Source organism: Drosophila nasuta, chromosome 2R (assembly GCF_023558535.2).
Source record: "Drosophila nasuta strain 15112-1781.00 chromosome 2R, ASM2355853v1, whole genome shotgun sequence".
NCBI lineage: Eukaryota > Metazoa > Arthropoda > Insecta > Diptera > Drosophilidae > Drosophila > Drosophila nasuta.
In genome coordinates this window covers 22,719,439-22,733,360 of record NC_083456.1, presented here as the reverse complement: position 1 = coordinate 22,733,360, position 13,922 = coordinate 22,719,439, and the positions used below count along the sequence as shown (strand labels likewise).

Genomic DNA, 13,922 nt, shown 5'->3' with positions numbered 1-13,922 from the left:
TTACGAGTGGTGTCAAGTCTGTCGTGTGTAGTGTGTGTGTCTTATGTTGTGTTGTGAGGTGTGGTGTGTTTGTGTGTGTGTGTGGTGTTTGCTTTCTAGGTTACATTTCAATAACAATAACAAATAATTATGCATACTTAGCTTTAATAACTAAATCAAACGCACTACTGAGAGCTTGTGAAACGGCAACTAAAAAATATACAAACAGCAGACAAGACACAAATAGAGAGGGGGCTAGATGACAATCAATCAAGTATTCGTCGTTCTTCTTAATGTTTTTCTTTTCATTTGTGTTTCTACTGTCCCCTGATTCAGGTTGCATGCGTCGTAACTAAACTGGGAAGTTGGTCGAGAGGATGTGTGGTATTCCTTTTCCTTTTCTTTATCTTTATCTCTTTCTTGTTTCCTTTTTCGTTTTCTTTTGGAATTATCATAGCAATATTTTACAATTTTCAATTGAATTTCTTCTTGTTTCTTATAGTTGTTTTCCTTTTTTGTTTTGTTTTTTTTTTTAGTTGTTTTATTTTCATATAATATTTAGTTTAATAACTATTTTGTTTTACTAATTAAAAATTATGTTTTTTCTTTTGTTTTTTGTGGGTGTGTGTTTTTGGGTGTATGTGTGTGTGTGTGAGTGTTCTAATTTACAGACAGTTCTGGCGCAAAATATTTTTGTATGAGGCATCTTTGAATGTTTCTCATCGATTTGCTTCTTTTTTGCATTAAGTATTCAGCATTGATGTTTGCTGTTTTAGTTTTGTTTCGTTTTCTTGTTAAGGCTAAAAATTGAAATTTGCTTATAAAATGTGTTTTTGCATTTTGTGAGGGCATTTTTGTTTGTTTTTCTTTTTCTTTTAGTTGTTTTTTTTTTGTTGTTGTTGTTTTTACTTAAAATACGTTTGGATTATAAATGTAAATGTAGGTTGGATTTTACGCTTAAAATGTTACACACAACTTAGTTTCATTAAGTTTTCTACAATTTGTTTTTGTTGAATTTTCTTTAAACTGCTTCTTTACTTGATAATTTGTAATAATAATAATATTAATAATATAATAATAATAATAATAATAGATCATCTCTAACGTTATATGCGCTGCTTTCCTTGTATATAATTTAAAATTATAAACACCCCCAAAAATTCCCCCAATTCGCAGTTGATTTGTTGTTGTTTGTGTGTGTTTTGTAGGATCAACGGATCGATCTTAGGGCCCAAAGGCATCGGAGCTAAAATCAAAAAGACGATCGATGCCCTCGTTAGCGTTAAGCGCATATGGATATTCATTGTCATCCGGTGGAACGATGGGCACAAATGCATCGTTATTGAAGTCTGCAAAAGATAAAAGAGAAAACACATTAGTCAACGGTCGATATAAAAATGATACTCTATACAATGCGAAGCATGGCTGCTAAAATGAAATAAGTACATGTGTGTTGGGGTATGTATGATGGATGTACATTAATTGATTGATTTTCATCGGGGATGATTTATTTTCTTTGATTTGAGTTGAGTTGATTTGATTGGTTTTGATTTTGATTTTTTTTTTTTTTGTTTGGTGGATGCATGTTTGAAATTCACGCCAGAGCTGAATCTCATGGTGCTACAAAATTTCAATTTCAATATGAACAATTGCCCTCCGCAACGGTCAGTGCACTGCAGACCCACGAGAATTCAGTTCCAAAATGAATTTGCGCTTGCGCGTTGATACAATAATGGTTTCCATTTTGACGATAAGAGGCGGCGGGTTAATACGAATATACATACATACATTATTTATATACATACATATATATATACAATGATAATTAAAACAACCTTTAAATATTAGTGTTTGTTAGTTTGCGATTAGATATTGTTATGGATTATATATTTTGTAGTAGGCACAAACGTGAAATTCCTCGTTCATTAACAGCTGCTGTTAAGTTAACAGTGCACGATGACTGTCAGCTAACAGAAACTGTTAGTTTTCAGAGCTTTCACAGTTCCGTCTGCCTTACTAACAGTTGTTGTTGGGCATGTAAATGGGCTGTAAATGGAGTGAGCATGCTGTGTATGTAATATGTTTGTGTGTGAGACAGAGAGAGCATGAAGAGTTAGTTTTGTTATTTGGTTAATTCATTAAAAGATTTTGTATTTTAATATGTCACATTTCACTGTATAAGAAAATAATAAAGAAAACTGCAAAAAGTTACATTAAATCAAAAAATTCAATTTTGAACTGATTCTCGTTGGTAGCTCGCCGAAAATTGGAATGCAAAAATTTTGGAAAATAACACAATTGACATCTTTGATTGATGCGACACTTTCACTTAATAGTTATGTAGAAGATTTATATTACATGGTTTGTTGAAGTGCGAAGTACGCGCTCAGCAAGAACTCAGACTGTGATGCGGTTTCGATGAGAAAAATGCACGCAAGTCACAGAGAAAGTTCTTGACAAGCACGCTTCTTATATTTTTGTTTAACATACAAATATTTATGTTATCTGCCACTGTTAACGCAGACGCTGTTATTTACATAGGCAACATGTAATGCGTGTAAGATGAGAGAGGATGAAAACGAAAACACAACTTGATGGTAAAATAATATTCAAAAAATGTGTACTTACAGTCCGTGTCGATATCACTGAACAGTGCATCGAGGCCTTGCAGTGCAGCATTGCTGCCGTCGCTGTCAGCGTCGCAGTCGGCAACGCCTGGCGGCAACAAGCGATAGTTGCGACTATGATGCGTGTATTCCTGCTGCTGCTGTTGTTGCTGCTGCTGCTGCTGATGAGCAACATTGGCGCCAGCGCCAGAGATGTCGCCATATGTTGCCGTTAAGCCAAGGCCACCGTTGTTGCTGTTGTCATTGCCAGCGACGGCTGCAAACTGCATCTGCAGCGAGCCCATGGCCGAGGAGTTGTTGCTGTGATTGCTGCCGCTGTTACTGTTGCTGTTAACAGTAAAGGGCGCAGTTGCTCCTTCCATTGCACAGTTATACATGGGTACATCGCTGCGTCGTTGCTGCGGTTGCTGATTGTAGCTGCTGTTGCTGTTGGGGGGTTGGGAATTGTTGCTGCTGCTGTTGTTATGACTATTAAGCGTATTGTTGTTGTTGCCACGTCGCCTTGTCGTCGTTGTTGTCGTCGTCGTTGGCGTGGGCGATTTTGTTAGACTGCTGAAAAGCTGCTGAATTGTGTTCGGCTGCTGATGCTGCTGATGGGGATGATGATGATGTTGCTGTTGGTGCTGCTGCTGGTGGTGATGATGACCGCTGCTACGCACCACAGGACTGGTCAGCGTGGGCACCAATTGATTTAGCTCCTCGTCAACATCATCATCGTCATCGTCGTCGGCGACATGATTCGTCGACGATTGCTGTTGCTGCTGCTGTGGCGAAGTCAGTTCATACTTGACACCGCCAATATCACAAATGTTATTATATTCAGGCTGGGATTGTTTGGCCGCCGCCTCAATCGATTTGCTGAGGTTGCGTTGGGCTGATACGCGATATGGTGTATGGCCTGTTAAATATGAAAACAGATTACTAACTCGATTCGATTAGAGTAATGATATATCGACTTACCTAGACCCTTGGTGCTCATGGCATCAATGTTATTGAACAGCGGATCGTTGAGCCGCTGATTGGTCAGGTGTTGCAGTCGCGTCGACGTCGCCGTCCGCAGGCCGCTGCTGCCCGCCAATGAGCCAGATGGCGCATAACCCGAATCGGGTCCAGAGCCAGGGGAAATCGGTGAATTCTCTGGCGAGTTGTCGTGGCACAGAAACACATTTATCTCCTCGCCATTCTCCGACTTGACGAAAATCTCGCGCGGCTCCTTTGGATCTGAGAACTGTAACAGAGACAGAGAGAGAGAGAGAACAGAGGTCAATAACAGAAATGTTAAGGCTGTCAAGTTAACAGCGCTGTGAATTGCAACAGCGCAGTTAACATCACTGTAATTAACAGACTGTTAATAGCAATGTATCCAACAGCGCCACTTGCCAATTGTATTTTTAGAAATGATATTTACACATTTCGCTTTATTTTGTTGGCTAAGCAACAGTGTTGCCAGACTAAGCGAATTTTTAATTACTTGCAAGTATTTAGTGTAGTATGTATGTTTGTGTGTATGTTTGGAGACTACCTGTAAACGATATTAATCGCTTTAGTTTTTCTTGTGTGTTTTTCGTTGTTTTTTTTTTCTTTTCTTTCTTTCGCTCTCGTGCGTGCGTTACGCGCGAGTTCATTAAACAGTTCAAGGCGAACGGAAACATTAAGCGAAATATTTATAAATAGTGCGTGGCTAACTGAACAGAATCGTCTGCTGATCATCATCATCACACATCAGATCAGATCAGGCCAACAAGACAGAGCACAAATTTCAATTGGAAAATTTTTGTTGCTGAGTTCTGTTGCTCTGAGTTGCAAAATGATATCAAAAAAAATCATAGGAGTGTATAGCATTAAATGGAAGAGAAGAGGGGGTGGCAGGCAGAGGGGCGCTAGGAGTGTATTCCATTTTGCAGTGTGCGGCGCTTGTCGCCGTCTGCGTCGTATCTAAAAATAGGGCGCCATGTTTAATGGCATGCAGACGCAAAGAAGAAGCACACAATTGTCTGACGTCGTCCGAATAGGGACGAATCGAGACTTTTACCAAATACACACACACGCACTTATTTATACATTTAACTTTTGAGTATACCACAAAGTAGATAAGTGAAAAGGATATGTGATAAATAGTCTGGCAACGCTAGCTACACTTAGATTTAGAGTTTTACTACTCACCCCAAGTCTGGCCTCTGGCGGCGCCTTGATCACTATCACAATCTGATCTTTGAACAGATCCACATTGAGCAGATCATTCTGCGTTACATAGGCCATGCCACTGATGTTCTCCACCTCACCCGATATATCGGCCAGCTCGCTGCGCATCTGATCGATAAGCGTGTTGACCTCGTTTTCACGCTGCTCAAGTCGCTCGTTTTCCGCTTCGAGGTGACGGGAACGCTCGTTGCTGACCAACGATTGACCGCCGCGCCATTGAATGTTGTTCTTGGACTTCTTCTCCAAGATGCCAATGCCCTCCAGCACATTCGTAATGTCGTAGATGCGTCGCTTCTGCACGGACAAACGATTCGAGGCATCGTTCAGATCAACAACACCATCCGGTGACTCCTGCAGCAGATCCACAAACTTTTTCGTCAATATACCCAACGAGGTGTCTGCCCGATTGCGATCACCGCCTCCTCCTCCACCACCTCCACCTCCAGTTGATGCCGCCGATGACGACGATGTGACTAACGATGCCTGTTGCTGATGATGATGCTGTTGCTGCTGCTGCGACGCCGTCGACTGATGCTGAGACGCTGTTCGCGCAAACTGAGCATGCGAGTGATGAGCAGAAGATCCGTTGCCGGCCGGTTTGCTCGTCGTCGTCTCATCGTCGTCGTCGTCGTGTTCGACTTCGTATTGCTGCTGCTGATGCTGCTGCTGTTGGTGGTGGTGGTAGCGCTGTTGCTGCTGTTTGCTGTTGTAGGTGACCGTTTGATGCTGATCGCTTTGTTTGGCCTGTTTCTTCGGGTGGATCTCGTGGGTGACTCCGTGCGCCCGGCGCTTGACCTGTGCAACAAACGAATGGGCAAAGAACGAGTGTGTGTGATGAGTACGTGTTTATATCGATTTTAACATATCGATTAAGTTATATCTTAACTATCAATCAGTCTCTAATTGTATATTTAACTCATTGACACTCAGGCAGAACATCGAAACAACATACAGCTTAGACACAGAGTTGTTACTTGCATATAGAAATGTTATTCTCTCACGGAATGGGAAAGAATGTGTGTGTGATGAGTTCGTGTTTATATCGATCTTAACATATCGATTATGTTATATCCTAACTATCGATCAGTCTCTAAATTTATATTTATCTTATCGACAATCATATCTTATTATGTTTTCATATTTAACATAGAAATGTCAATCTCTCACGGAATGTTTATATCGATCTTATATCTTAACTATCGATCAGCCTCTAATTGTATATTGAACTTATCGACAATCAGGCGGAACATCAAAACATACAGCTTAGACACAGAATGGTTACTTAACATAGAAATGTCATTCTCTCACGGAATGGGAAAGAAAGTGTGTGTGCCATCGTGTTTATATCGATCTCACCATATCGATTCAGCAACATCTTAACTATCGATCATTCTCTAATTGTATACTTAACTAATCAACAACCAAGCGGAACATCAAAGTAACAATACAGCTTAGGCACAGAGTTGTTACTTAACATAGAAATGTTATTCTTTCACGGAATGGGAAAGAAAGTGTGTGTGATTAAGTTATATCTTAACTATCTATCAATCTCAAATTGTATCACTTATTAGAACTTATCTAGAACTAGGCGGAACATCTAAGCAACAATACAGCTTAGGCACAGAGCTGTTACTTAACATAGAAATGTTATTCTCTTTCGCTCTGTTAAATTAAAGATGTGATAAGAGCTGATTGGTTTTATCTGGTCTATAAAATTTAGTCTATAATTCAAGATTGCTTTAAATTGTGCATGAGAAAACTGCCTTGAATGTGCAGTTAAATATTAAGGTATGCTACGTTAATGTATTTTTTTGATTATAAACATTTCTCTTCTCACCTTGTAGTATTGTGTGATATCATTTGTTTTGCTTGCACCGCCACTGCGATGCTGTTGCTGCTGTTGTGGATGTTGATGTGTGCTCGTTGCTTCGGCAATAACTGTGGATGTTGTTGTTGCGCCCTTGCTCAGACTTATGTAGACGTGATCTCGCAGGTGTGCAGCGACGCCAACGCCGCTGTTGTTGCTGTTATCGTTGTGGTTGCCACCAGCGTGTTGCTCGTAATCAATGTCCAGCAGCTTTTCATTTTTGATCACAATATTATTATTGTTATTGTTGTGACTGCTGTTATTGTTGTTGTTGTTGCCCAGCAGCTCATAGCTGAGCTTTCGTACCACCTGCGAATTGCCGCCACCAACTCCATAAAGTTGCTGTTGACGTTGTGTGCTGCTGTTGTTATTGCTGTGGCTGTTGGGCGCGGCGGTGGTTGTTAAATATTTCGACATTTCGCAGTCGCCGCTGCCTGCAGTTGTACAAAAATAGTATTTTGCTAGCGCTCTGCTCTCTATCTACTCTTCTCTCCTCTTCCTCTTCCTCCTCCTTCTTCTTCTCGTTTACAGTTTAGTCGTTTCTTTTATGTCTTTTGCTTTTTGCTACGTTGGCCTGGCAGCGCGGCGATCGCCCGTAATTTTGTGTAGCATACTTTTAAGCGCGCCCGCTAAAAATGTTGCCACCTAGTTCGAAATTGTTGCCAGATGTGTGTGTATTGGTTACGGTGTGTGTGTGTGAGTGTATTTTCTTGTTGTTTTTTTCTTTATTGTACTTTTTGTTTGCGCTTATCAACTAAATTAGCACCTAGGGATTCTCTTCACATCTGCAACAAAAAGAAAGACAAAAGAAATGAATTAGACATGTGTGCGTGCGTCGCTCAATGCAAAGTATAATATAGTATAGAGTATATATTTATGCAATTGGCACATTAAACTTTAGCGCCATTTAAGGTGTTTTGTTTTGCTTTGCACCTTTTACATGCCATTAGCATTAGTGCAAGTAACAAATGCGCAAAGCAGAGGAAAAAAAGAGAGAAATGAGAGCACAACAAAACACGACGTGACATTAAAAAGCTGATGATAAAGCGCAAGCAGGGAAACCATTTTGAATTATGTATAAGAGCTGCCTCTACACATCTTCGCCCCTCTCTCTTTCGCTTCTCCATCTCCATCTTCGCTTCGCCCCATTAAAGCTCCCAACAAGAAACAACGCTGAAGCATACCGAAAATATTTCTAACATAAAAAACAATGTCACGTTGTTGTTGTTGTCGCGTCGCGCAAGCGCAAATGTCAATAAACTCGGCATATAAAAAGTATTAAACCAATCAATAAGGCAACACAAAGCGAGAAGAAGCAAGAGGGGAAGGAGCAAAGAGGCGACGACATGGAGGCCGGCGTGTGAAGAAAAGCCAAAGGCAAAACAAGAATGAGAATGCGAATGCGAGAGAAACCAGAACGAGAAGAAGCACAGACCGCAACAGGTAAGAAGAAGTCGAGGTAACGTTATAGTTAATTCTGTATTAACCGCTTTTGGTCAACGACGTCTTTATCTCGCTCGCTTCATTAGAAAGACTTTTGGCAACGTTTTGCTTGCTTGCTTGCCTGCGTTGTGTGTTGGCAAAAAAGAAGAAAATAAATTAACAGCTCACTATCTTGCTTAACATGCTCAGCTCTGTTATCGTTGCTCTGTTAAATGTTGTTTGACAAACGGCAGCTTTGAATTTTACGAGCTGTTAATTGCAGCAACAAATAGCGCGAAACAACAGCAAATGGTAAATGACAAACGTTTTTAGTGCGATTATACATACACACTCACACACACACTATTCACATGCATTGCACACTCATACATACTTAGCTTATATACAGTGAAATGTTAAACGGCAAAAAAAATGAACGAAACAACGTCGTGTGGAATTTGCTGAAATTGGCAAGAAATTAAATAAGCAGCAGCAAGCAAGCAAAGGCAGAGCAGGTAGCTAAACACCACCAACAAAGCAGCCTCTCACTCTGTTCTCTTTCTCATTCACTCGCGCTCTCTATAAATTGCAGGCGTCGACGTCGCTATTAGCGTCAGCGTTGGCTTCGCTGCTGCTGAGATTTTGTTGCTGTTCATCGGTCGGTCTTCTTGTTCTTGTTGCTTTCTACGGTGTGCCAAAAACGGTATCTGTTTACAGGCCGGCGAATTCTGTTTTATTTCTTTCATTTTCTTTTTTTGCTTTTGCTGGTAATTCAAATCGAAGACATGGAAATTTTATACGCAAGCAGCTCCCAGCTACAAAAAATTATGTGGGCAACAGACAACATTATACACAATAAATGCTATATGCATATAGAAAAAAGGGTAGCCAGGTAAGTCCTTTGAAATGTCTTAATTTAAATGCACATGAAATATTTGCAATAACAAGTAGTCGCTTATATTCATACGCTTTGCATATAAAATTACAGTGCGAGTATAAAATTACACACCGATAACACCAGCAACAACAAATTGAGCTTATGCTAATTTGAGTCAGTCAGTGTGACCCCATCATAAAATATGCCTGTTTTTAACAGCACTGATCTTCATTTAACATTTTCATGAGCGTGCACGTTTCTGTATGTGTAGAGAGTTATTTGCGAGAATGTATGTGTAGAGATAGTCGGGAATGTGTTTGTGTATCACATTTTGATGCAACTTCAAGTGCACTTGTCGGGCATCTCTCTCTCTGCTCTCTTCTCTCTTTCCACTGTGTGTATTTATCTAATAACAACAAACTGAAAACCCAAAAGGTAAATACCAAATGCAACTGTGCCTTGAGCAAGAAACACATTATGCAAACAGGGAAGCGAGAACATGAACATGAATATGAAAAAAAGCAAATGCCAGAAATCGTGGACAAAATGGCCTAGAGAAAACAAATAAAAACAGTAACACAAAACACATTAACAGACAACAACAACAACAACACAGCAGAGCAGCGTAGCTTTTTTTTTTCAATCAACCTGACGACGGCGACGGCGACATCGACGCAACAGAGCGCAGCGACCGCGCCGCGTATGACTGATAAAGAAGAAAAAGCTAGAAGTACTATAAGCAGACACACACGTAGAATCGTTTGAGTGTGTGTTCATGACGAGTAAATAAGCTGCAGAGTTCTGTCCAAACACGCGAACTTTTTTTGATAGCACTCTGCTGCTGCGCTATAATAAATTAAGTAAAGTAAAACACGAGAAAATTGTATTAAAAACTGAATTACATAGTCGGGGATGCGCCCCAAACACCAAATCAACCACCCGCCCTCCCCTCACTTCCTCCCTTCCACCCTCGTTTCGTAAAGCATAACAAATGGTCAGCAGCAGCTGCTAATTGGGTGCTTCGAGTGCAATCTAACGGGAGCGTTGAATAACTTCTAACACGAGCTATTAATTATGCAAGCTACAATTTATGATTCTTTAATTATGCACATATGTACATATGTATACACATATGGGCAAACATACGCATATTGTACATATGCTTATACTATGTACATACGTATTTATCTTTGGCACACACACACACACACACGCATACATCTGTAGTCAGAGCAGCGCTGTCGACTGCAGCGCACACGTAAAAATTTCGCTTTCTTTTTGCACAGCATTTTGCATGCGCAGTAGAAAAACACAGACGCAAAAAGACAATAAAAACAAGACTGACTAGACTTACACACACACATGCACATGAGGGGGCTATGTACGTATGCATCTCTACATACATACACATACATATATACATCCTACGATTGCCATAAAATCATTCAGCAATCGGTAAGAGGCGGAGAAAAGAAGAATATTGTGTATAGCTCCATCCACGCTCGTTGTCGCTCTCCAGTGTGCATGTGTGTGGGGAGAGCTTTTGAACATGAGAGTGAAAGAGAGTGGGATGCTGAGGTTGAGGTCTCTGTGGTTGGTGGTTTCAACGAGATGCCGGCCGCTGTTTTACTTTTGCTAACAGCTGTTAGATCAGGCGTTGACAGATACGGTCCACGGCTGTTGTTGCAGTTGTTGTTGCTCTTGATTTTGTTATGCTGCTGTGTGGAATGCATGTTTATTACGACGCAGCCGGTTTTGTGACTTGCGTTCCACACTGATTATGCGCTTCGTCCAGAGTTGTTTTTGTTGGTGGTTGACCGGTATGTGTAATGTAAGTATCTATGTAAATATGTATATAAGCGCCCATGTCGCCATTTTCGCAATTCGCTTAAGCCAATTACAGGCCAATGCTACGACACACTAATAGTTAACTATCTCTCTGTCTCCCTTTGTCTTTTTCCGTGTGTATTTTGCCTAAAACAATCAATGCTTAACCCAAAAACGCCAATCAAACCGGCTCTCAACAAAGTTGCTCAAAAGCAACATCATTTGAGCAACAACAACAAAATCGAAATCCAATTATTTGTTTGCACTGAGTATCAAGTTCTGCGCTCTCACATTTACCTCGATATGTAATTTAAATAAACAGAAACAAGTGTAAACAGCAAAAGTAAAAGGTAAGTAAAAACTCCATCTCAGCTCCGTGCGTGTGAGCAAGATGGCACAAGAGTAACATTAACAGAACGCTGTTAGGCTCAACAACGACTCTCTTCCTCTTCTCTGCTTGCTTGCAAAAATAAGGCAAATATAATTGCCACTTTGTGTTGGGTGGGCGGGAGAAAGAGAGAGAGAGAGAGAGCAGCCACCACTCGCTTAACTCAACTCCCCCTCAAAACAAATGAAAAAAGAGCGAGTCGCGTTGGCAGCCGCATAAAATGCGTCGCAAAATATTTAGCGAACAAAAAAAAGCAGAAAGAGACAATTGAGTTGTAGTCCTGGAAAAGTGGAAATTCGAACAACGTTTCACAATTTCGGGGAAATCCCTGCCTAAAAGAAAATAAAAGCAATACCAGAGAAATAGCAGTACACAAACACACACACACACACAATCATACAAATGCACCTTTATGTACATTGTATGTATGACGCATTTACAGTCATGGGGTTCCGGAAAAACATTGCATTGAAAATGTTCAAATCGCGCTGTTATCAACAACTCTCCTTCTCTTTCTCTCCTCTACCCGCTCAGCCAAGTCACAATCGCTGGTTTACTCCTTTCGAGTGTGCCTGTTAACTAACATAGCATGAGGCTGCTATTGAAGTTAGGTTCCACAAATGCTGCTGATAAAGTAGAGCAAGCCACCGATGGAGTGCAGGGCGGGGGCGGGAGCTTTAGAAGTTTGCTATTTACAAATGAATTAAAATGCCGTTTTCACGTGAAACTTCGAAGCAACACACACAAAAGGCATTTAAAGGTTATTAACGGGCTTAAAGGTGGGGAGCACAGAATAGAGAGAAGAGGCAGAGGCAGTGCACAAAGCAAACTCGAAAAAGAATGATTAATTGTCGGAATACACACACACATACACTGAAAACACATGGCCCGCAGTTTTACAGCCACTGATAAATTCGATTTAAAAAGTTCAGTTGTAGTTGTTTTGCGTGTTTTTCTTCTTGAATTGCAAAAACAAAAAATAAATGGGTAAAAAAAATTGAAGTGCACGCACCTAAATCGGAATTTCTTCGCTTATTTTTGTTGTTGTTTAACATATAGTATCACGACGAACAACCCAGCAAAGCACAAATGCTTGAAGCCGCTGCCGCGCTGCTGCTGCCGTCGCCTGGCCTGCGTCGTCGTCGTCGCTGCTGCTGCCAACGTCGCTGGTGCTGTTGTGTTGTAGTTGCTGCTGCTTCTACTGTTGTTTTTGTTGCTGCTGCTGCTGCCGCTGTCGTCGTCGCGCTCATTTAATATCACACACGTTTCATATTTTTTGCGTTTTTCATCATGTTCAATTTCATTTTGTATTCACTACGTTTTTCTTCGTACTTCTTCTTCTTCTCACGTTTTGCGCAAGTTTATTTTCTTTGCGTTTCTCTGGCGCTGTGTGACGTCAGCAGAGCAAGCAGTAAAGCACAAAAAAAAGTAAATTATTTGTTGTAGATATCACATAATTGTTGTTGTTGATGCCCCCGCGCTTGTACTGTGTTTAGCTGTCCTCAATTATTTGTAGCTGTTATTGTGTGTGCAGTTCTTTTCTTTTTTTTTTAATTTTTCTTTCCATCAGTTTTCACACATATTTTTTAATGCGGCGGGCGAAGCGCGCGAGCTAAACGAACTTCATGGGCCACGACGTAAACGCAAAGTGAGTGCTGGCTGAGAGTGTTGTGCTCTGCCCGATTCGCTGCCCTCTGCTGACTGAGTTGAGTGAGTGTGTCTTCGTCGTCGACGTTGTCGTAGTAGTAAATGGAGTCGCCGGCAAAACCTACAGCGGCGGCGAAAGAGCGAAAGAGAGTACGGCACACACGCAAAAAGAGAGCGCAGCGAACAGAGAAAACGTAAGCGACAACGGCGACGTAACGTTAACGCATTGTTGCGTCGCGCGACGGCAGAAACTGCGTGCTAAAGATTTCTGGTATGGTTGTTGCTTCCGTTGTTGTTATTGTTGTCATAACTTCCAACTGGAGACGAGACTCGCCGTTTGTGACGATACTTGGCTTATTTTGTTAAATAAACGTTGCACATTTACATTTATTTGCTGTGTTTAAATACAATGATTTTCAACACGCGGACGATTTTACGTTTGATACGTTTCGCGCTGTCGCTTACTTTGGTATATGTAGCTTTTCGTTTGCGCAGCAAGCAGCAACAGCAGCGACAACCACGAGCACACGGCGACGACAACAACGACGACGACGACGAGGAGAACGACGGCAACAGCGAGCGACGACAGCAACAACAAACAGACACAACCAGCAGTGCGGAGTGTGAACGAAAAACTGATTGCGGCGAATTTGGTGCCGCCAATTTGAACTGTTATGAGTGCTGATTTTTTGTGGTGTTTATGTTAAGTCCCAGTTGACGGCGAATTCAAAGCAGAATAGCAGCTGAGAGTGAGCAGCTGAGCGAACGAAAGAGAACGAGAGCCACGCAATAACGCAAAGCAGCAGCAGCTGAGCTGAGTGGGCAAAACAACTGCTGCTTCAATGTGTGTGTTTGTGTGAGAGAGTGAGTGGAACGTATGTAGGCAGATGCTTTTGTGGCATGTGGATGCCAGACTTACACGGTGGGTAGGTGTGCGTGAATGTGTGTGTGAGTGCTTTTGAGCCGCGCTCTCGCTCACTTGCTCAAATGCCGGCTACATAAACCAAGAGACGGAAGTGACGTGCCAAGCCAGCAAACTCTCTTCTGCCGTCGCACCCACAAATTGACTATGTACATAAATGTAGC

The 13,922-nt window shown here is 41.4% G+C and overlaps 1 protein-coding gene across 4 annotated transcripts in view; it reads right to left on the bottom strand.

Annotated features, from left to right (window-relative positions):
* Nucleotides 1-490: 490 nt before the first annotated feature.
* Nucleotides 491-13,922, bottom strand: part of LOC132787717 (transcription factor E2f1) — a 40,231-nt gene continuing 26,799 nt past the window's right edge. For 3 of the 4 annotated variants that reach the window (XM_060794994.1, XM_060794993.1, XM_060794995.1), the window contains 5 exons: nt 6,646-7,460; nt 4,770-5,603; nt 3,567-3,834; nt 2,608-3,504; nt 491-1,328 (listed from right to left, as the gene is read on the bottom strand). In XM_060794994.1, the coding sequence (XP_060650977.1) occupies nt 1,204-1,328; nt 2,608-3,504; nt 3,567-3,834; nt 4,770-5,603; nt 6,646-7,092 (2,571 nt within the window). In that variant the 5' untranslated portion in view covers nt 7,093-7,460 and the 3' untranslated portion in view covers nt 491-1,203. Of the gene's footprint in view, nt 1,329-2,607; nt 3,505-3,566; nt 3,835-4,769; nt 5,604-6,645; nt 7,461-12,201; nt 12,774-13,922 lie in introns of those variants that run through there. The other variant, XM_060794992.1, reaches the window with a different exon arrangement.